The following is a 21,586-nucleotide window of genomic DNA, read 5'->3' as shown; positions in this document are numbered from 1 at the left end:
CCTGGGGAAAAAAGTGTGGGAACTCCCACCCAAGATCCACTACCCCACTAAAAAAAAAAAAAATGATACGCTCATATGCATAATTACTAAACCGCATGCAAGTTCTTTCTAAATCCCGCGATAACTCGTGGCAGACCTCCGCAATGTCTCCTGGGAACAATGACAAGGAGACATTGCGACATCGAGGAAGTGAAGAAATACCCACACACTACACGATGAATCCATATACAGGAAGCGCCCAGTAACAAAGGATTACTAAGGTTCGCCTGCCCCTGACAGTGACTCGAGCTGGGCATTGCCGCTTAGTGAAGGATTGGCTCGGGCGGCTCGGTTGCTCTAGTCCTGCAAAGGGAACTGGGTTCCTGCTGTGAAAAAAAGTGCAGGAACTCCGTTCCCACGCGTTCCCTCAGGACTTGAGCCCTGGTGGTCATCAAGAAAAGGCATTCTGCCGGAGTACTACAACTTCGATACATATACCTTCCCTGCTGCTGCTCCAGACCTCTGAGAAGCCAGGACCTTGTTACGCGCAGTCCTGTATGTGCCTCTCCAGGTCCCAATTTTAGTGTCCAGATGTTCAGCTGTTACATGGGGCATCTTTGTGTGCACAAATGGGAGCAGGCTTTTCAGTGCTGCTGTCCTTAGTTCTTTATTCCTGTGGTTGGGGTCTTTTGTCGCCCAAAGAACGGGCAGCTCCCTTAACCTATCAATAAATTCCCCCAGGAACTCCCTCTCCTGAAATAGATTCATATTTTCTGCAAGACAAAATAAAAGACAAATATACTAATGTCAATCACAGTCTATAAACTCAAGTAATCTTTATCCCCATATAGCCCTTAAATCTCTTAGCAGTATAGGCCACTGATGTCCCAAGTTCAAATCATACCTTCGTTCACACGTTCGTCGTTCAAACGTCTTCCTCCGCACACCGAGCGTACGTACGACACATGTGTGTTAAGCTTTATATACACTACGCATGCGTGACACTCCGCACATGTCGCCCGCCCATGACGTTCTTACTCAATGTTTCCCCGCCCCTTCTCTTTCGGCGCGCAAACGACATGGCAGAATTAGATGAGCAGGTGTCTGTCATGAGGCCTAGATCATCCAGAAAAGCCGATGTGGTGGAATCAGATGAGCAGGTGTCTGTAATGAGGCCTAGATCATCCAGAAAAGCGGACGTGGCAGAATCAGATGAGCAGGTGTCTCCAATTCAGCCTAAATCATCCAGAAATTACGACATGGCGGAATCTGATGAGCAGGTGTCTGTACTTATAAATTCGTCTAACGACGACACAACAAGCCCAGAGCCTGATGAGGAAACCTTAGAATTGCGGAGCAGATACAAGGCATCTAACATGTCCTACGCGGAAATGGTGGACATCTTACAAAAGTCTGATTACGATGGCAAGCATGGGCCCTATACCCACCCTAATTTAAGGAAGGCCAAAATTATGGATAAAGTGCAAAGAAGTCTGGATCGTCATTTTGGGGTGAAACGATCCAAGGAGCAGCTCAGAAAGAGGTGGTCAGACCTCAAACTCAGGGAGCCGGAACAGTTAAGAAGCATTAAGAGAATGCTTGAAAAAAGTAAGTACATCTCCTGTGTCCCTATTATTATTGTTTTTCCGAACTTGCATGTTGCTCCATGTTGATGCTTTTGCATATAGGACCTTCTAAAATAACGGTCGTTTCAAACACATCCGTTCGTCCACTACATACAATGTTTTCTGAAGATACAGGGTTAACTAAATTTTTATTGGCTTGATTATATTCCAGAAATATGTTTAAATAGGTGTCTAGCTGATGTGTGTAACTAGAATTCAAATCCAAATTACATCAGTCTAAAATGAGAGGGCACTCAGCAGCTGTTTACACACCTGCACTCAAGAGTACTAGTGTGGGCCACCAGAACAACCTTTTTAGGGTGACCTCCACAGGTGCTCCTGTGCATTTTTGGGGTGTCTACATGTGTGAAACGTGTCCCAAAAAGGTGAGTATTCAAGAATAGTGTATGCAAAAAACATGTCTTCTGCTTGTAACTGCCCAAACAGACACATGTACCCCACTTCCAAGCAATGTTTAATATTCATAGTTTTGCCCTCAAATATGTGTGGGCTAAGTGTACTTTTTGTTTCATTCTCATAGGGGACAGAAGATTGGGAGGATACCACTCCTCCGAGCCAGGAAAACACAGACCTTGCCAGGAGCCCACACCTTAACGCCCACCTCGCAAGGACCCCTCACCTCAGCGCCCACCTCGCAAGAAGCCCACACCTCACCGCCCACCTCACAAGGAGCCCACACCTCAGCGCCCACCTCGCCAGGAGTCCACACCTCAGCGCCCACCTCGCCAGGAGCCCACACCTCAGCGCCCACCCAGACCTCAGGATGTGGAGGAAGGAGAAGTGGTTGAAATTACTACAACAGGCCTGCAGATGTTTAATACCTTTTTTTAATTTGGTTTTTAGGGGATGATTATGTGGCAGAAGAAAGGCCTCGATCCTCCCATTCCAAGACCCAAAATCTACTCCAAATAAAGGCGTGCAGCAGGGAGATGTATGTAATCAAGCAAAAAATGGCCTTTATTGAGAAAAGCTTGAAGAACATAATTGAGGACTTGGGGGGAAACTAAAAAAAAAACATTTTTTGTTCCCAGTTTTACCCCCAAATTTTTCTACTTTTTCTAACAAGCCAAAATTTGAAGATGCACACAGTGGGTCAACATGTGCTATCTGCCATCTCGGGATATCTAGGTCCGTGTTTTGTGGGTGCAAGTAGGTGAAAGGAAGAAGGGGTTGCATCCATAAAACACGTCCATTGATCACCCATGATGGCAGATAGCACATGTTGACAATAGGGATCATTTTTAACCCTAAAAAGACTGTGTGCATCTTCAAATTTTGGCTTGTCCAGGGGTGCCAACACCCATCTTACAATGGGCAGGTAGACAATTTAAAAAAAATGTACAATGTCTGCGTTATTGCCTAGAGGTTTACATTGTTATATTTTGTGCTATGTAATATTCTGTTTTTATTTTTCGTTAAAAAAACTAAAATGCCAGTTTATGGCAAATAAAAAAAAAATTTTTTTGGTCAAACCAACAAGAAAGTGTGTCTTGTTTTTCTTAAATACCCTAGAAATTCTAATGTGTTTAGTTTTGGTGTTACCTGTGAAATGGTTGTTAGTTCATAATGAAAATACACTACATGTAGTTCACTAGGGAAAAAAAAGGAGACAGCTAAAATAAACAAAAGCGAGACATCAAAAATGGATTTTAAACAGATTTTTTGAGGTTTTGGCTCAAAATAATAAATTACAGATTGGCTGGCATAGGAATGGCCCCCCTACCCGTGAAATATTCAACATACTTATCCCGGACTGCACGGGCACTTTGGGGGGGGCAAGCCAGTACGGGCAGGTTCTAGGCCCGGCAAGGTGATTTAACCTGAGGTAAGTCCGGCCTCGGGCCCAACTGTGGTCATATAGGTAGCAGACTGTCTCCTTAAAAAATTGTGCAATATGCAGCAACAAAAAATAATATAGTTCCATTTATACTCCGCCATATGCATTGCGGTTAAAAACAGGCGGAACCGACTGGCCATTATCCCGAAGGCATTCTCCACAACTCTTCGGGCTCTGGCCAGTCGGTAGTTGAACACCCTCCTTTCTGGGGTGAGGGTCCTTTGGGGGAATGGCCTCATTAGATGCGGTCCCAGGCCAAAGGCTTCATCAGCCAAAAACACAAAGGGGAGTCCTTCAACATTCTCTGCATCCGGTGGCAATGCAAGGTCATTGCTCTGGAGACGAAGTGCAAACTCCGTCTGCCTGAAGGCTCCCCCATCCAACATCCGGCCATTCTTCCCCACATCCACATAGAGGAATTCATATTGTGCTGACACCACCGCCATCAGCACAATGCTATTAAACCCCTTGTAATTGTAGAATTGGGAACCAGAACGGGGTGGTGGCACGATGCAGACGTGCTTCCCGTCAATGGCTCCACCGCAGTTGGGGAAGTTCCACTGCGTAGCAAACTCCGATGCCACAGTCTGCCATTCCTGTGGCGTGGACGAAAGCTGTGGAATCAAACCAAAAAAATAATTTACTTTTGCACATAACATTGCAAGCAGGTTAGACAAAAACATTATTGGCCAATATCATTATAACATTTATTTTAAGGAGCATTTAACCCCAAAAATATAAGGCCCAATTATCACATTCCTCACCCCCTCTGATTGTACCATTGTTTAGGTGGGGAGGGGGGCTAGATGAGTTTGGGACCTCAAAAAAAAAAGGTGAAGCTATACTTTAAAACACATTTGGGGGGGGGGGGATAAAGCACTACAATGGATCTTACAACATACATTGGGAAGGGACTAGGCTAGGTGTGTTTGGGCCCAGGTTAGAATGCTGCGGAGGTTAGTGAAGGGAAATATGCATGTAGGCCAAAAAATGGCCATTAAAAGCTTACAGCATGCATGGGGAAAGGGGACATTCATGGTAATTACGGAAGGAGGAAATAAATACAATACATTAGCATACATTAAATACATTGAATGTGATATTAAAGGAGAAAACTTACCCTCATATAGTCGTCCTGCAGAACCTGTATGATAGAAGAACATGTATCCAGAATTATGAGGCCCAGAGCCTGGGGGAGATGCCCGTCGTGAACTTCAAGTCCTGCAGGCTTCTCCAAGTTGCCAGATAGCGTAACGTGGCAACTAGCCTCTGCTCAGCGCTGATGGCTTCCCGCATAACGGTGTCCTGCCTGGTGATATATGGCGACACCAAAGCCAAGAGGTGCTGGAAAACGGGGTCAGACCTCCTAAGGAAATTCCTGTAGTCATCAGGATTAATTATTCTCCTGGATCTCCCGCAGCAGAGGAGCAACGTGCTCCTACGGAGCAACCAATTCTTGGTCCATGAACGCCTCCTCACCCTGTTCATGGACTCGTCTAGGTCTAAAACAAGAAGACCAACACACACCGACTGCATAACACGAACTCGACGACGAGCAGGTGCCTGCAACATGGCTAGAAACGAACGACTAATCAGAAAGAAACGCACTAAACAGAAAGCACTGAAGAACAGCAAGTCCTATGAAAAACGACCTGAAAACCAGAAACGAGTGGACAGGAACGCACTGTAAAACAAATACGACCTGACCACACGCCCTGAAAGACAAGATACAAACCCACAAGCACAAACTGAACAGCAAAAAACGATCTGAGAGCACAAAGACTGAAAAGCGCGAATCGTCACTCACCAAACTTTTACTAACACGCGGCAACACGAGATTAGCTAAAGCAGCCCCAAGGGTGGTGCCAATGGAATCAAACTTCCCCTTTATAGTGCCGTCGTACGTGTTGAACGTCACCGCGTTTGAGAATGACGAGATTTGGTCTTGACCGTGTGTACGCAAAGATAGCTTGTCAAGATTCTCGACAAGCCTAACAAGGAACTCGTCGAGGAAAACAACATTTCATTTACGACGAGTTCCTCGGTCGTGTGTACGAGGCCTTAGACCTTGTAAAACTAGCGAGTCACATGACACCGGAAAAATGGCTAATTGGGCCCAATTTGGACATTTTCACTTAGGGGTGTACTCACTTTTGTTGCCAGCGGTTTAGACATTAATGGATATGTGTTGAGTTATTATGAGGGGACAACACATTTACACTGTTTATACAAGCTGTACACTAACTACTTTACATTGTAGCAAAGTGTCATTTTTTCAGTGTTGTCAAATGAAAAGATATAATAAAATATTTACAAAAATGTGAGTGGTGTACTCACTTTTGTGAGATACTGTAGATTACACAGTAGATTCTTTCTACTTTAGCCCAAGTAAGGTGAGCTATTTATCTGCTTGCATGCAATACAGAACAAAGGAAGGGTCACTGAACAAAACTTCCCTCTTCCCAGTAGTACCTTTCCTCCCTCCCATGCTGCTCTTGGCTGTTGAGACTATGGGGGTAAAGGAAAGCCCTGTGCAAGCTGCAAACTGACTTGTATGAGCTTACACAGGGCTAGGGAATCCTTTCTTGGACCCACGTGACAATATTGGGCCAATCATGTGACACCAAGCACTGGCACAGGGGAGAAGGAAAGTCAGTCACATACTGACCCATACATGGAAGTACCTGGCATTTCTCCACGGCGGCCAAACCACAAATGAAGCCGCAATGGAGCAAGAAAAGGTGAATACATGCTACTGAGGATAGGGGGTAGACAAAGGCAAAATCTACAGACCGCATCAAGTCATTTAAAGGGGAGAAGCTCACAAAACAGTCACTACAGAGCCTGGTACGGATAAGGTTTGCAAAGTTTTGCAAATCAAGCTCAAAGTTTGCATACTTGATAGCAAACCAAACTGAAGTGCAATGGGGGGGGTCTTATTTTACAACTCTGACAATTTCTAGGATTAATTCAAGCCAGGCACTGTCATTGGAGGAGATGTAGCTATGCTAAAATAAAAAATTTAATAAAAACAGTATCTCTTCCTACACAGAATTGTCAGCTCTCACTAAATGCCCTAACAAACACTACAAATCGCAGAGATTTGTAATTAACTCCTAGTAGTGGAAACCCCTAACTGCATTCCTAGTCAGGAAGAGGGGTGAGTAGAGACAGAGGGCCAGATTCTCAAAAGAGATACGCCGGTGTATCTCCATGCCAGTAACAACTAAGTGCTACATTTAAACTTACACTCCAGAATTTATCTTCTTTAAACAGAGACAATATACAGTATGCTATATTGTCAAAAGTATTGGGATGCCTGCCTTCACATGCACGTGAACTTTAATGGTATCCCAGTCTTAGTCCATAGGGCTCAATAATTAGTTGGCTCACCCTTTGCAGCTATAATAGCTTCAACTCTTCTGGGAAGGCTGTCCACAAAGTTTAGGACTGTGTCTATGGGAAACTTTAACTGTATAGCGCAAAACCATTTAGACATGGCGGTATAGGGTAATAGCCGCCCAATGCGGTCCCATTGCACTTAGTGTGAATGGACACTGAGCCAACAAATACACCTTCCTCAGTACAAGGTCCCCATTTTGCCCACCGTACTTTAGGAACATGTACTGTATGTATGTATGCCTTGCGTCCAAAGATTTTGTGTGTTTGTGTTTCAAGTCAGGCCTCTTTTATTCCATAGCTCCTATAAAGTTTTCTCCGTTGCTGTTCTAGGTGTGTGCTTAACAGACAGTTATGATTGCCTCTCCCTAGTATGTTGTTGGCATATCCACATCAAAAAGAATGCTTCCGCCACTTTCATATTTTTCATGGTCATGTGGTTCATTCTCTCTTCAACACTATGGTTGGCACCAGCCTGCTCATGAGGGATGACGTGACAAATAGTGTCTCCGCCCGACGCATTTCCCAGTAACAGACTTCAACTAGGAAAGGAGACTCATCTTGAATGTTAGCCATCCACATTAAAATACAAATACATGCGGGTGGCCCCGGAAGTCACAAATATCTGTGTCCATATCCGTGTCACCACCAATTTGTAATTTGCTGTGAAGCAATATATCTAATCCATATTAAACAAACAATTATGCCCAAAAAGATCAATACTGATCATATTGTAATAAGGGGTTAAATTCTGTGTTACATGTATTCATTTATTGTCAGGTTCATATATATACCCTTAAAACGATGATTAAAACAACACACAAGTATTATAGTAATAAAAGAGCTTTACTTAGCTTTGATTAAAGATGTATTACAGACGATACAATACAGATAAATACAGCATATTCAAACCAGGGGAGTTCATAACTCCTTCAATTAAAGAAGTTCCTGGAGACGATGGTCCTTGATTTGTATGTCTCTTCTAAATCCAACTCAAACTCAATCCCTGTCCTCCCAGTTATATATATGGCATGGAAAACAATAGCTACAACTGATGAAAAGAAAAGTTCAAAGGTTCTTAACTTCCCATAGCATAAGAAAGCAGGTGTCTCATGCATTAAGCATGTTGTATATATATAGAAGTGACTACTTATACACTAACATAAAACTATTACTATGTTTCTTGTAAATCAATAACTCAAATAATTATGAATATAGACCCATACTAAACATATCTTAAAAGTACATAAAAAACAAAAAATAAGAACATTTTAATTAATTGGACACATAAAAATAAAAAGACTAGCCAGTCATAGGAGTATACAAATACAATTCTTAAATTCCGCATTAAATAAATCAATGATACAAACACAGCACATAAAAATCTAAAAAAATTAAATCAAGTCCCCCAAAACTTGGGCGAATAGACAAAAAAGAGGAAAACCCTCCACTTGAATACCAATATACCTTATTTCTGAATAAAATAGAATTCTATTTAACTTGCAAAGTGCCAGGTATCACGAATCAAGCAATTTAAATTGAACCAACTCATATCTCTCATTGGATACTAAGCAGAAGACTAAGGCCACGTACACACGATCGGTTAAACCGATGAGAACGGTCTGATGGACCGTTTTCATCTGTCCAAACCGATCGTGTGTGGGCGCCATCGGTTATTTATCCATCGGTTAAAAAAAAGCCAACTTGTTTTAAATTTAAAAATCCACGCATGCTCAGAATCAAATCGACGCATGCTTGGAAGCATTGAACTTCGTTTTTTTCAGCACGTCGTTGTGTCTTACGTCACCGCGTTCTGACACGATCGTTTTTTTAACTGATGGTGTGTAGGCACGACTGATCATCAGTCAGCTTCATCGGATAACTGATGGAAACAATCCATCAGACCGTTCTCATCGGATGGACCGATCGTGTGTACAGGGCTTAACAGTTATCAGTTAATATCCCATTCTATGTTGAGTCCCAGTGGTCTATATATATATATTTTTTTTTATCCATTTTATTTTTATTTTCCAATTTAATACATACATCTGTTCAACATCTCTATATATATATCTATATTTAAATAATAGATCCACTGGGTTTCACAACAGGATATAGATTTTTTTAAGGTTACTCCCCCTAAGAGGGGCAAACCTTTCAATGCCTACAACCTGCAAAAGGGAAGGGTTCCTATTGTGGCATTGACGAAAATGCTTGGACACGCTGTGTCCTATAAACTCTTTTTAATATTTGTAAGATGCTCACCTATCCTCACATTGAGTGTCGTGTAGTTCTACTGACATATTGGAACCCGCAAGGGCACCTCAAAAGACCCTAACATAACATGAACTGTCCAAAATGAACTGTTTATAAGATGGAGTCAACATGTTGTCCTTATCCAGAAAATATTCAGCGGCTTGGTACCCCCTCTGATGGGGTATGATAGTGTGTACTGCGATGAAACATCGTCTGTCACTAAGAATACATCATCCTCAAGTGTCAATTTAGAGGTTTATTTTGTTGTTTGCATAGAATCTCTTAAAAAGGCTGGAGTATTGTTAACCAAGGGCTGTAAGAACAAATCAACATATTTACCAATCCGTAAGGTGGATTAGTAATCCCACTAACAATAGGTCTCTCAGGTGGATTATTCAAACTCGTGTGCTCCTTCGTCAGATTATAAATGATGGGAATTCTTGGTGTCAACTGTACCAGGAGCTCCTTTTCGTTTTTGTTTATCAGGTAGGAATCAAACCCCACTGATAGCACTGTAGCACTGATATTGCTTCTAATGTAGATATAAATATCCAACTTCCATATCATGGTTTCAAGGTTGGTGGCTACCATAAGAAAACTATGCACAAATATTTTTGATGTTGAGATATTGGGGAAACTACAGTATCCTTTTGCACTATTTCTTTATTTGTTTTTACCTTCTTATTTAAGTCAGTGTTGCAACTTAAAACAGATCATATTTTTCGTTTTCTTTTTAAAAGGGTTTCCACTTTGTGTTTTAAAGTTGATCTACAGACAGATATAAAAGACAAAAATCATTGTGGCTCTATATTCATAAATACAAAATTATTAAAGCAACGTAATTACCGGAATCAACTTGATATCAGCCTCTTGTCCAATCCCTTGTACAATAGAGCTCAGCTTTAGTTGATTGAATACTGAAACTAATATTCGGCAAAGTAACACACCTTTTAATCAATTGCCTTACAGGTCCTATTGCACCGGCAGGAACTGGTATGTTTTCAGAATATATTATAGAGAACAAATATAAAAAAGATGTTTACCAAAGATATAGCAGCTGATGAGCACAGCCGACTGATATTTTTCATCCTTTGTAGTTAGTTGTAAATATATTTGTGAAGATATTTTATTAATCCTAATGCAATTCAGCAAGATTTACCTAATATGCAGAGAGATCAAGTAAAATTATTAGACTGAGGCCTCGTACACACCACCGGATCTATGCGCTGGGATTTATCCGCAGATCAGTTCCAGCGGATAGATCCTGTGGTGTGTACGGCCCAGCGGATATTTATCCGCGGATATTTTTCGGGCCGATGGATTTCCAGCGGATAAAAATTTCTTAGCATGCTAAGAAATCTATCCGCTGGAATCCTGTCCAGCGGATTGATCCGGTGGTCTGTACAGACTCACCGGATCAATCCGTCCGATCCCCTCCCTCGCATGCATCGTAATGATTCGATGCATGCGTGGGAAGTCTTTACCTTCCAGCGTCGCGCACGTCGCCGCGTCATCATCGCGGCGACGGCGCGACACGTCACCGCGGATGGATTCCGCGCGGATTTCGATCTGATGGTTAGTACAACCATCAGATCAAAATCCGCCAGAGGATTTATCCGCGGAAACGGTCCGGAGGACCGTTTCCAGCGGATAATCCTCTCGTGTGTACGGGGCCTGAAGCCTGGAACACACTACTATTTTTTTTATTTTTTTTCGTTCAACCAGGGGTGGACTGGGACAAAAATTTGGCCCTGGACTTCATCCAGACCGGCCCACTTAATTTTTGAAAACACACACACAAACACAGTAAACTATACGCAATTGTCGGCGGTAAAAATAGCGGCGTTTTACCGCCGAGGCTAGGGCGCGATCTCTGGAGCAGTCTCAATAGTGAGACTTCAGGGGTCCGTTTAGACCCCTGATATCTCACTAAAGAAACCAAAAGGGGGACGGAGTGTATGGAGGTGGGAGGTATGTACATGAGAGGGGTGCGGAGTGTATAAAGTGGGTGGTATGTACACGAGAGGGGGTGCGGAGTGTATGAAGTGGGTGGTATGTACATGAGAGGGGGTGCGGAGTGTATGGGGTGGGTGGTATGTACATGAGAGGGGGTGCGGAGTGTATGGGGTAGGTGGCATGTACAGGAGAGGGGTGTGGAGTGCATGGGGTGGGTGGTATGTACAGGAGAGGGGTGCGGGGTGTATGGCGGTGGGTGGTATGTACAGGAGAGGGGTGCGGAGTGTATGGCGGTGGGTGGTATGTACAGGAGAGGGGTGCGGAGTGTATGGCAGTGGGTGGTATGTACAGGAGAGGGGTGCGGAGTGTATGGCAGTGGGTGGTATGTACAGGAGAGGAGTGCGGAGTGTATGGGGTGGGTGGTATGTACAGGAGAGGGGTGCGGAGTGAATGGGGTGGGTGGTATGTACAGGAGAGGGGTGTGGAGTGAATGGGGTGGGTGGTATGTACAGGAGAGGGGTGCGGCGTGAATGGGGTGGGTGGTATGTACAGGAGAGGGGTGTGGAGTGAATGGGGTGGGTGGTATGTACAGGAGAGGGGTGCGGAGTGTATGGGGTGGGTGGTATGTACAGGAGAGGAGTGCGGAGTGTATGGGGTGGGTGGTATTTACAGGAGAGGAGTGCAAAGTGTATGGGGTGGGTGGTATGTACAGGAGAGGGGTGCGGAGTGTATGCGGTGGGTGGTATGTACAGGAGAGGGGTGCGGAGTGAATGGGGTGGGTGGTATGTACAGGAGAGGGGTACGGAGTGAATGGGGTGGGTGGTATGTACAGGAGAGGGGTGCGGAGTGAATGGGGTGGGTGGTATGTACAGGAGAGGGGTGCGGAGTGAATGGGGTGGGTGGTATGTACAGGAGAGGGGTGCGGAGTGAATGGGGTGGGTGGTATGTACAGGAGAGGGGTGCGGAGTGAATGGGGTGGGTGGTATGTACAGGAGAGGGGTGCGGAGTGAATGGGGTGGGTGGTATGTACAGGAGAGGGGTGCGGAGTGAATGGGGTGGGTGGTATGTACAGGAGAGGGGTGCGGAGTGTCTGGGGTGGGTGGTATGTACAGGGGAGGAGTGTATGGGGTGGGTGGTATGTACAGGAGAGGGGTGCGGAGTGTCTGGGGTGGGTGATATGTACAGGAGAGGGGTGCGGAGTGTCTGGGGTGGGTGGTATGTACAGGGGAGGAGTGCGGAGTGTCTGGGGTGGGTGATATGTACAGGAGAGGGGTGCAGAGTGTATGGGGTGGGTGGTATGTACAGGAGAGGGGTGCGGAGTGTCTGGGGTGGGTGGTATGTACAGGAGAGGGGTGCGGAGTGAATGGGGTGGGTGGTATGTACAGGAGAGGGGTGCGGAGTGAATGGAGGTGGGTGGTATGTACAGGAGAGGGGTGCGGAGTGTATGGGGTGGGCAGTATCAAATACACCACTGGTCACTGATGCATTGGTGACCAGTGGCAGTTAATTAACCCCTTTTTCCTGCATTAGTGACACCAGTGTCAGTGTTCATCAACCCTTTCATGCTGCACCATATAGGGGTTAATTAACACTGACACTGGTGTCAATAATGCAGCACAAAGGGGTTAATTAACTGCCACTGGTCACCAATGCATCAGTGACCAGTGGCAGTACATTAACCCCCTCCATGCTGCATATTAAAATTACCATTGTAAATTAACCCCCCCCCCCACAAACAGTTAATCAAAGTCACTGTGACAACAGTGAAATGCCTGTAGCCTCTAAAAACTTACTTGCGGTTTTGCATGAGGATTCACTGGCTCCTCGGGCTTGCAGGTCTTTTGCAGCAGCACTCACCTCTGCTCTTTCATCTCGCCTCCCAGCCTGCCGCTCGGACACTTCTTCTCTCCTACCATCGGCTCCATACAGCGTTCGTGGGGCCTCCTCCGCGGTACCTTCCTCTACCCCTCCACGGCATGCCAGATTCCTCCTCCTGGTGTGTGGGGACCGATTCGCTGAGCACTCCAGCGGTGGGGGCGAAGGCTGGGGGGGGGGGCGCGATCTTCGGAGCAGCGGGAATTGTGCTTTGGCTGCTGGAATCTCCTCCCCTTCTTCTCCCCCGGACTGCACAGCGCTGGCCCCGCCTCCTCCTTAACACTCAGCCACGCTCCTACCCCTCTCTCCACTGCCTGGCCGTGGAGTTTACAGGCATGCTAACCCGCACAACACCGGAGCTTAACGCCGCGGCGACATTGTTGTCAGCAGAGGCGGCTCTTCAATTAGGCGATCGCCTTATTTGCCTAATTAGAGAGCCGCCTCTGCCCGCATATTGGCCCCGCCCATCCCCGACATCAGTGCTACGCCCCTGAGTGACAACTGGCCCACTGAGCCATCGGCCCACCGGGAAACTCCCGGTAGTCCCGATGGCCAGTCCAACCCTGCGTTCAACCCAGCTGGCTGAACTAAAAAACCTGACAGTTTGGAAGGAGTCGCCATACTAACATTGGATTGATCTCCCCCGCTGAGCTATTGTGTTCTGACAGAGGGACCCTCCCCCCTACTCGCCAGAACATACCATTCAGCGCTCTCAGCCATCGACAACCAATTGGGAGAGCTTTTTCAGTCATGCCCTTTCGATAGAAGCCAGCCATTTGGCCTGTCAGACTGGCTGCACACACGGTTCAAATATTGGCTGGTTTCTATTGAACCGACTGATGCCGCCGGCTCATGTGTACTAGAATTTAGGTGCTTTGCTTTGTGTGTTCTTTGCTCACCTGTAGGAGAAGAATATGTAACTGTACTCAATGAGCAATACTGATCTGTATAATGTATAATTAATTACAGGGTGCTCTGTGACAATGATGGCAAAGGTCTAAATTATTACTTCTGCTATACATAGACTGAGCACTATGACAAATATACAGTACAGTAAAACCTTGGTTTGAGAGAAACTTGGTTTGAGAGCGTTTTGCAAGATGGGCAAAATGTTTTAATACATTTTGCCTTGATATACAAGCGATGTCTTGATATAAGAGTAGCGTCATGTCACAACTGAGTATAAAAGAGAAGAGAGGAGCCTCCAATTGTAGCAATATGGCTACATTTAATGAAGGTACAACATTTAGCAACATTTTGCTACACTTAGAGGTGCCTCTCTTCTCTTTTATACCCTGAAAAAAAATGCTTTGATATACAAGTGCTTTGGATTACAAGCATGTTTCTGGAACAAATTATGCTTGCAAACCAAGGATTTACTCTATATGATTAAATGTTCAGCTAAAAAAAAAATTCAAACAAAATGAATATGTAGCATTTTAAAGAATTTGCAGACAATTTACAATACCAAGGCTGGACTGGGAATTAAAAGCATCCCTGAGAACTCTAACAACTAGAACGACTAACCATACTAGGCATGGTGGGAAAGTGATGTCTGGCAGCTTTAAAGCGGTATTAGACACAAAACCAAAAATTTAATAAACTTTCATACATTAAATGTGGTGGCTGACTCCATTTTCTTTTTTCAGTCTTCTTTCTATCTGTTTTCACCTGGTGATATGGCCAGTAACACACTTTCTTTATTAGGGCCAGTTTACACAAAAAAACTCACTACAGATCTGTTTCCAATGCCATTCTGCATTTTGTAGTTATATAGTGCACTTTTTACAGTGATATGTCTAGAAAGAGGGACAGCGGTTGGAGAAAGGGACAGGAAGTTTTGGTACCCAGAGAGGGACAGTTGGGAACTTTGATGTTCCTTGTGTACTGCATGTGAAACATGTTGTATAATATGATGGCAGATTATTTTTTTTAGTCCTACTGACTAGATAAGATCATTTATTTTCCATGAAAATATCTTCTTGGTGTGCTTATTATAGTATATAGTCTATGACAGGAGTAGACAACCATAAAGAGGTGGAGATCCACCCGAACAACATAAGAGAAGTCGAAGATCACCAGGCACAGTGTCACCTCCTCTCACCTGATTTAAAACCTCTAATTGCCATACTACCATGTTGCAATCGCGTGATTTGCACGGCAAATATGGGTTTAAATCAGCTTCATACTGATCTGAACATCTCTTCTTTCCCACTGCTGGCACCACTCTGGAGACCGCTAGCCGGGATAACAAATGGAGTGCAGTTGATATCACTCTGCATGGGACAGGAGCCAGCACCACAGAGGAGGCATTGGCTTATGCGGCTCTTGCTCCCTACTACAGCTCCATCTTTAGTAATTCCTCTGCATTGCACTCTGTTTGATGCTCTGGGATGGCAGGTCAGCAAGCCCAGACTGTGGTCTACCAGTCACCTGGCTGTGATCTACTAGTTGCTGATCCCCGGTCTATGAACACTACATAATACTGTGGTAAATATTGTAATCCCTACTTGTGTTTATGTCAATTACTGTTTTAAAATGTAAATGTATGCATAGCCAATGTTTTTATTTTAGTTTAGATTATAGGATGGAAGAGTTGGAAACCCTGCCAGTTTATATTTTTCCTGTCTGTGCCCCATTTGACAGATTTCCCCCACACTTCCTTCTCTGTGTGAAGGGATTTTCCCCTTTGCACAGTTGTCACATGAACAGGTGTCCCTTCTGGAAGATTTCCCACAGCTTTTGTTCTGGTGAATTCATGTCACCTTGACAATGAACAGGGGGAATCTAGCAGGGACAAACACAAAAATAAAGACATGACAGAGGTTGCAACCCTTCCACACTCTATACAAAACCTGTATATTGTAGAGGGAATATCTAGCTGTGATGCTCCAGTATTAACATTTTTAATGGCCATTCTTAAATTGTGAAGCTTTCAAGTCGGCTGTCCTCATCCAACGTTGGTACCGGCGTTATGTGGCCCAGTTAGAAGTCAGAAGGAGATGTACTTGGAGTATCTTCCAGTCCATAGAATACACAGGAGAGCAAGACCAAAACAAGGTAATAGAGAAAGATCTGAACTATTCAGTGGTTTGCTATAAATCAACACTACTAGTTAAAGCGCATGTAAACCCCCAAAAATATATATATATTGCAGGCCACCAAGCCAATGGTGGCTTCATTTTTTTTTATTTTTTAAGCTTTTTTCTTAATTTTCACCTGGTAATCCAGTCAGTAAGACACTTCCTGCCCTAAGGTGTCTCCACCACTACTGAGCAACCCTCGAACAGCAGTGTTATCAATCTGGGGATAGGGTAGTTTTAGATGGACTGGCAAATTTTGATGGACTTCACCAACAAATTAAAGCTGAACTCTAGCCAAAACTTTATAAGCAGTTACAGCAACATTTTATTATTTTGTGAAAAAGGTTTTACATAAATAAAAGCTGATTATTGTTAGCCCTCTTGTCAGTGGTAAATGGTTTGTCTCAATACTCTAACTGCAACTTTTGCTGGACATCTTGTTCCAGCAAAGGATGTCAAAAAATAACAGACTGACTGGCAGGATCACCAGGTGAAAATTAAGAGAAATAAAAGCTTTGAGGCAACCAAATAATCCAACCTGCTTGATTCTATCAACAATGTCAGCTGATCTTAGAAAAAGGATCAAAACCTCTTAAGTCTTCATGCTGTGTCAAATTCACTGGTTCACAAAACATATTTAACGGGTAAGTTCACCTTTACAGAAAAATCTGTAAGGTAAACTTACACACGACCCCCCCCCCGCCCCCCCCCCCCCCGGTCATACTGACCTACTGATTACTGAGTACCAGGGCAATTTCCCGCTCTGAGCCCCGGTATATCTGCATCAGGAGTCTGGGGCTTAGAAATCCCCTCAGCATCCACGCGTGTTCTTTCCAGCTGACCGGACGGACTATGTGGCCCGCCAATTGGTCGGTGCCAACCATGTGACAGCGCAGACCAATTAGAATGCTCCGAAACATCCCTCCTGACGAGGTACTTTTTGGACAGTCAGCTGAGGGGGTTTATAAGCCCCGGACTCCTGATGCGGAAATACCGGGGCCTAGAACGGGAGATTGCCATGGTCCAGGTCAGGGGGACCGGGGGGGGGGTGGCGAGGAGGGGGTCCTGTGTAAGTTCACCTTACAGATTTTTCTGTAAAAGGTGAACTTACACTTTAACTGCTATACTATGTTTTCTGAAATTATACAAATTTCATTCAGCAAGAAAAAACTGTTTTGGGAATTAGGTAAACTTAAAGAGAACCAGTCACAACTGTAACTGGAATCTGAATATTCAGTCTTGACTTCCCTGCTTAACCTAGCTTCTGAGTGAACAGTTTGTATGGTAGAGGTAGTTGAACCAGCAAAATGTGCATAACTTCAGGTGACCTTTGATCCCTTGATAAATTCCTGAAGTGTCAAACAAAGATAAAGTAAATAAAGCTAAATAAAGAGACAAATTTACATAGTTACATAGTTAGTTTGGTTGAAAAAAAGACACAAGTCTATCTAGTTCAACCGATATATAACCAATATAACCAATTATAGTAATTTGAGGCCAAATATTCACTCTGGCATAAGCCTGGTTGTGACTGGTTTGCTTTAAGGGTATCAGCAAAGGCCTACTCCACTTTTAAAAGATCTGCTTTAGGGCCCTTTCACACGGGCTGTCAGATCAAGTCTGTCTGTTAGTTTTTTAGGCGGACATGATCTGACACTGTATTGTCCTCTATGAAGCGACAGATGTCCGCTGACATATTCCCCATCTGTCTGGCAAATCGAATCAAATAAAAATGGACCGTTCCCATCTGATTTCCCCATAGAGGAGAGCTGGACTGTGTCCATGTCCGCTCTGCATAGCAGAGCGGACATGGACCTATCATCCGCCTGCTCAGCAGAGATCAACGGAGTGATTCCTCCCTGAGCAAATGGATTCTGTTAAGCGGAGGTGCTTGTGTAAATAGGGCCTTACTTTCAAAACCAATGTGATAATAACATATCCTAAATCAAATACAGATATGCCTATATAAATACTTATTTACTTCCACATGTCTATATTTAATGTAGGGCCACTATAAGTATACTTTTGCCCTAGGTCCAGATATGTGTTATCTAGGAAGTAGACATGTTAAGGTGAACATGCCTGCTCACCTTATCATTATCATTGTTTACTTAGCAATAAGCCTTATTAATGCCTTGATGACCCAGATTTCCAGGTATGATTCATTCAAGAGACTTTAATCTTGTCAACACACTTCTGAGCTCAGCCAAAGCTGGTCATACCCTGTTCCAAATGTGTCTGGTTCATCAGGGAATAGCCAAATTTAAATCGGCGTATGGCCATGCCCACTCAATAGAAGTTGATCATTAAATGACCTCTGTTGAAGAGACATTTTGGAAAAAAAATTGGGTCCTGCTGTCAGAATACAATGTCACGGTGGGAAGGGATGATTCCTTCAGGATGGAGGAATCTGTTGGCTGAACAGAAAAAAAAAAGAATAAATATAGGCATTAAACTGGATTTTTAAGGTGCTAAACAAAATACAAAAATTTATATCAAAAATTAATTTTACAATACAAAAATAGAAAAGATATAAAAATCCATCATATATTCAATAGAATTTCATAAATGCAAGCAGACAATTTTCTCGACATGTTTTGCCGTATAGTTTGGCTTCTTCAGGAGATTGCACTAGTGAAATATAAATTAAAGGATGACATAATATAGACACATGAAACAAAAAAATTAAACACATTCAAATATGCACAATAATGTAAAGATGATGACCAGATCATAATCAATGTCATAATCAGGATGCCTAACGGGTATATACAATAATAGAAAAAAAATAAAGTAAAATACAATATAGAGATGAAAAAATATATATAAGGGAATATTAGGGTATATAGACTTACCTGAACGTATGGATAGAAACATTCAAGAAATGTGTAAAATACATTTCTTAGAGCAGCATCAGGAGAGGAACCTTTATACGGAGCCAATTGGTGTACCATAGAGAGGGGAAGATATTCTATATCAAACACTCATGTACCAAGAGATGTATTGGAGAATGCTGGCGATAGGCTAAAGGACCAGTCTGGAGGGGCATATAAAAATACACAAATAATTATAAGAATCAAACAATATAATCCAATCATTTATCCCAATCCCTAAATGACAAGGCAGATACAATTGGTGTCCTTTTTTTCCCATAAATAGAGCTTTATTTTGGTGGTATTTGATCACCTCTGCGGTTTTTATTTTTTGCGCTATAAACAAAAATAGAGCGACAATTTTGAAAAAACTCAATTTCTCTTATCGTCCATGGACGGACACAGCTCCTTAAATCTTGACAAGTGGGTTATGTTCCCTGTTTACAGGAGAGGACTAGGCAGAAACATGTTAAATAGTTAAATACATGTTACATTAACAGAGTTGAACAGCCCCGCCCAGGGGGCGGTCCCTCCAGACATAACCCTCCTCACTGCAGCATGCAGCCTCAGTTTCGTTCTGCCTAGCAAAGGAGAAGGACGTATGGCTCCCTTTGGGCCCAGCGCCCTGAGGAGAAATTTTATTTTATTCTATCTTCTTTTATTTATTTTCACTTTTTCTTGAAGAATCTTCTTTCAACTGTCGGCTGAGAGACAGGCTGGATAATATAGATCCTTGTAGTCTACTCAGTCCGACCAGCAAGCGTGGGCACACCTTTGCAAAGAGGCTTGGTCTGCCACGCCATACCCCATGACTCCTGGGGTGGCCGGTGAGCTTTGCTCCGAGGTCCACATATGACTGGGCTGTGGTGTTGTCTCACTCACAGTGGACCGGGCCGACAGCTACCTCCATTTCGGTTGTAGTTCTGTCAGGAATGCGTCAGCGAGTCCTCGCTTGGACGGGTAAGTACAGTCCCTCCTGCTTCGGTGGGTTGGTACAGCTGGGCATTCCTGGGGTTTGGGGGTCCCTTCTCCCTTCCCTGCTCCTTTCCCTTGCTGCATTGCTAACATTGCCGCTGTCAGGGGGGAGGGGGCCTTCCTGAGGGGACTGTTATCTGGCCTGTGTTTTTTCTTTTTTGTATTGGGCTTTCCTGTGAGGTAAAAAGCCCTGTGATGAGCACAGATGTTTATGATTATACTTCAGCAGACGCTGACTGATTGGTGACACCTGTAATGGTTTTGCTTTTTATGCTGTATCTGTGACTTGTCCTTAAATAAAACAGCCCTAGGAGGCTTTTCCTGTTTAAACACAGGTCCCTGCAAAAGTTACCTCACGGTTCTTTTCCTCACAGGCAGCGCTGGGCAGTCTCCTCCTGAGGGAGTCCCCTGGTTACCCCTGGTCAGCGCAGCAAGTGGGTGAGAGGCCCTGAATAGGGCTCTAGGAGCTTTTGTCTATTTCTATGGACAGGTGTGCATATTATAATACACACTATGTAAATATTGGAGTCAGTATCTGGGTCCTTCCCCACATGCTGGTGGTGGCAGCAGGTGTTAGCACCTGGGATTCCCACAGAGTTTTTATTGTTAGTCCTGGACACAGTTTGTGCCAGGGTGGGGGTGGACTGCGGGCGGGCGGTAAAAGAGTGCCCCCTTCCCCCGTTATCCCCTGGGGAATGCTCTGTTATGGAGCCATGGACCAGGTACCTAGTTAAAAAAAAAAAAAAAAAAAAAAAGGCAGAATAAGGCATTTATGGGTGCGCTTTTTACTGCTGCAAGGGACTCTCCTAAGCTGCATAGTGCAGCTGGGTTTCCGCCGAGGGCTCGGTCTTTTTTGGATCACACAAATCAGACCGCTGTGTAGGTTTTTTCCTTCTGTGCCCTTCTTTGATAATTTCTGAGATGCGGAATGAGAAAAGCCGCTGAGGGCTTTTGTAGTCCCTCACCGCCGGGCGGGAACCCCCACTTCTATGGATCTGACTGATAGAAGATCCGAAGTACTGACCCATTCCATGTTTACCATGCTGGGGTCTGGCTTGTGCCCACTACACTGGGGTCTCAGTCGACGCTGGCACCATTTTTTGGGAGGTTTTTCAATTGCATTGAAAACTCCCATTGGCGCCCATTTTGTTGTAGCCCCGCTATGGCGCAGCTTACATTGTGCCGGCCATTTTCCTGTGGCCGCGTTCTGAACGCTCGGCGGCCATCCTGGAGTAGTTCTGACCCCTAGTGCTGTATACAACTCACAGAGTGAGCATTTTGCACCAGACAGTGGAGGAGCACCGACTCTCTCCTGAGGTTATTAGCCTAGCGGACCAGCTGGTCCAGGGCCTCATATAGGTCTGTGATGCTTCATTGAATGCTGCGCCCTTGTTATCCAGGGCGTCTGTTTCAGAATGGTTTTATGCACACGGTGGTGTAGTGCTTAACTCCATTACTTGGCAGCAAAAGAGTCATTGGTTAGAATCCGCACACTGACGCCAATCTTCCTGGAGCTTGCATTGTCGCTCCCTGTGTCTGCGTGGGTTTCCTCCGGGTACTCCGGTTTCCTCCAAAGACATGTGTGCATACACCTACATAATATACATACACACCATGTGTGTGTATTATTTAGGGGCAACCCTCCCAGGCCGTCAAAGGCCCAGCTGGGGGACTATTCTGTCCCTGGGTGCATAAGCCGATCACGCC

The 21,586-nt window shown here is 44.3% G+C and overlaps 1 protein-coding gene across 1 annotated transcript in view; it reads left to right on the top strand.

The window, feature by feature from the left end:
• PPEF2 (protein phosphatase with EF-hand domain 2) overlaps window positions 1-21,586 on the top strand; it is a 98,150-nt gene that overhangs the window by 10,351 nt on the left and 66,213 nt on the right. Inside the window, exons 3-4 of the mRNA XM_040327577.1 lie at window positions 10,087-10,110; window positions 15,881-16,008. Coding sequence (XP_040183511.1) covers window positions 10,087-10,110; window positions 15,881-16,008 — 152 coding nt within the window. The remainder of the gene's footprint in view (window positions 1-10,086; window positions 10,111-15,880; window positions 16,009-21,586) is intronic.

Source organism: Rana temporaria, chromosome 1 (genome assembly GCF_905171775.1).
Source record: "Rana temporaria chromosome 1, aRanTem1.1, whole genome shotgun sequence".
NCBI classification, from domain to species: domain Eukaryota; kingdom Metazoa; phylum Chordata; class Amphibia; order Anura; family Ranidae; genus Rana; species Rana temporaria.
The sequence above is the reverse complement of the archived record's forward strand: the minus strand, read 5'-3'. Positions and strand labels throughout refer to the sequence as shown.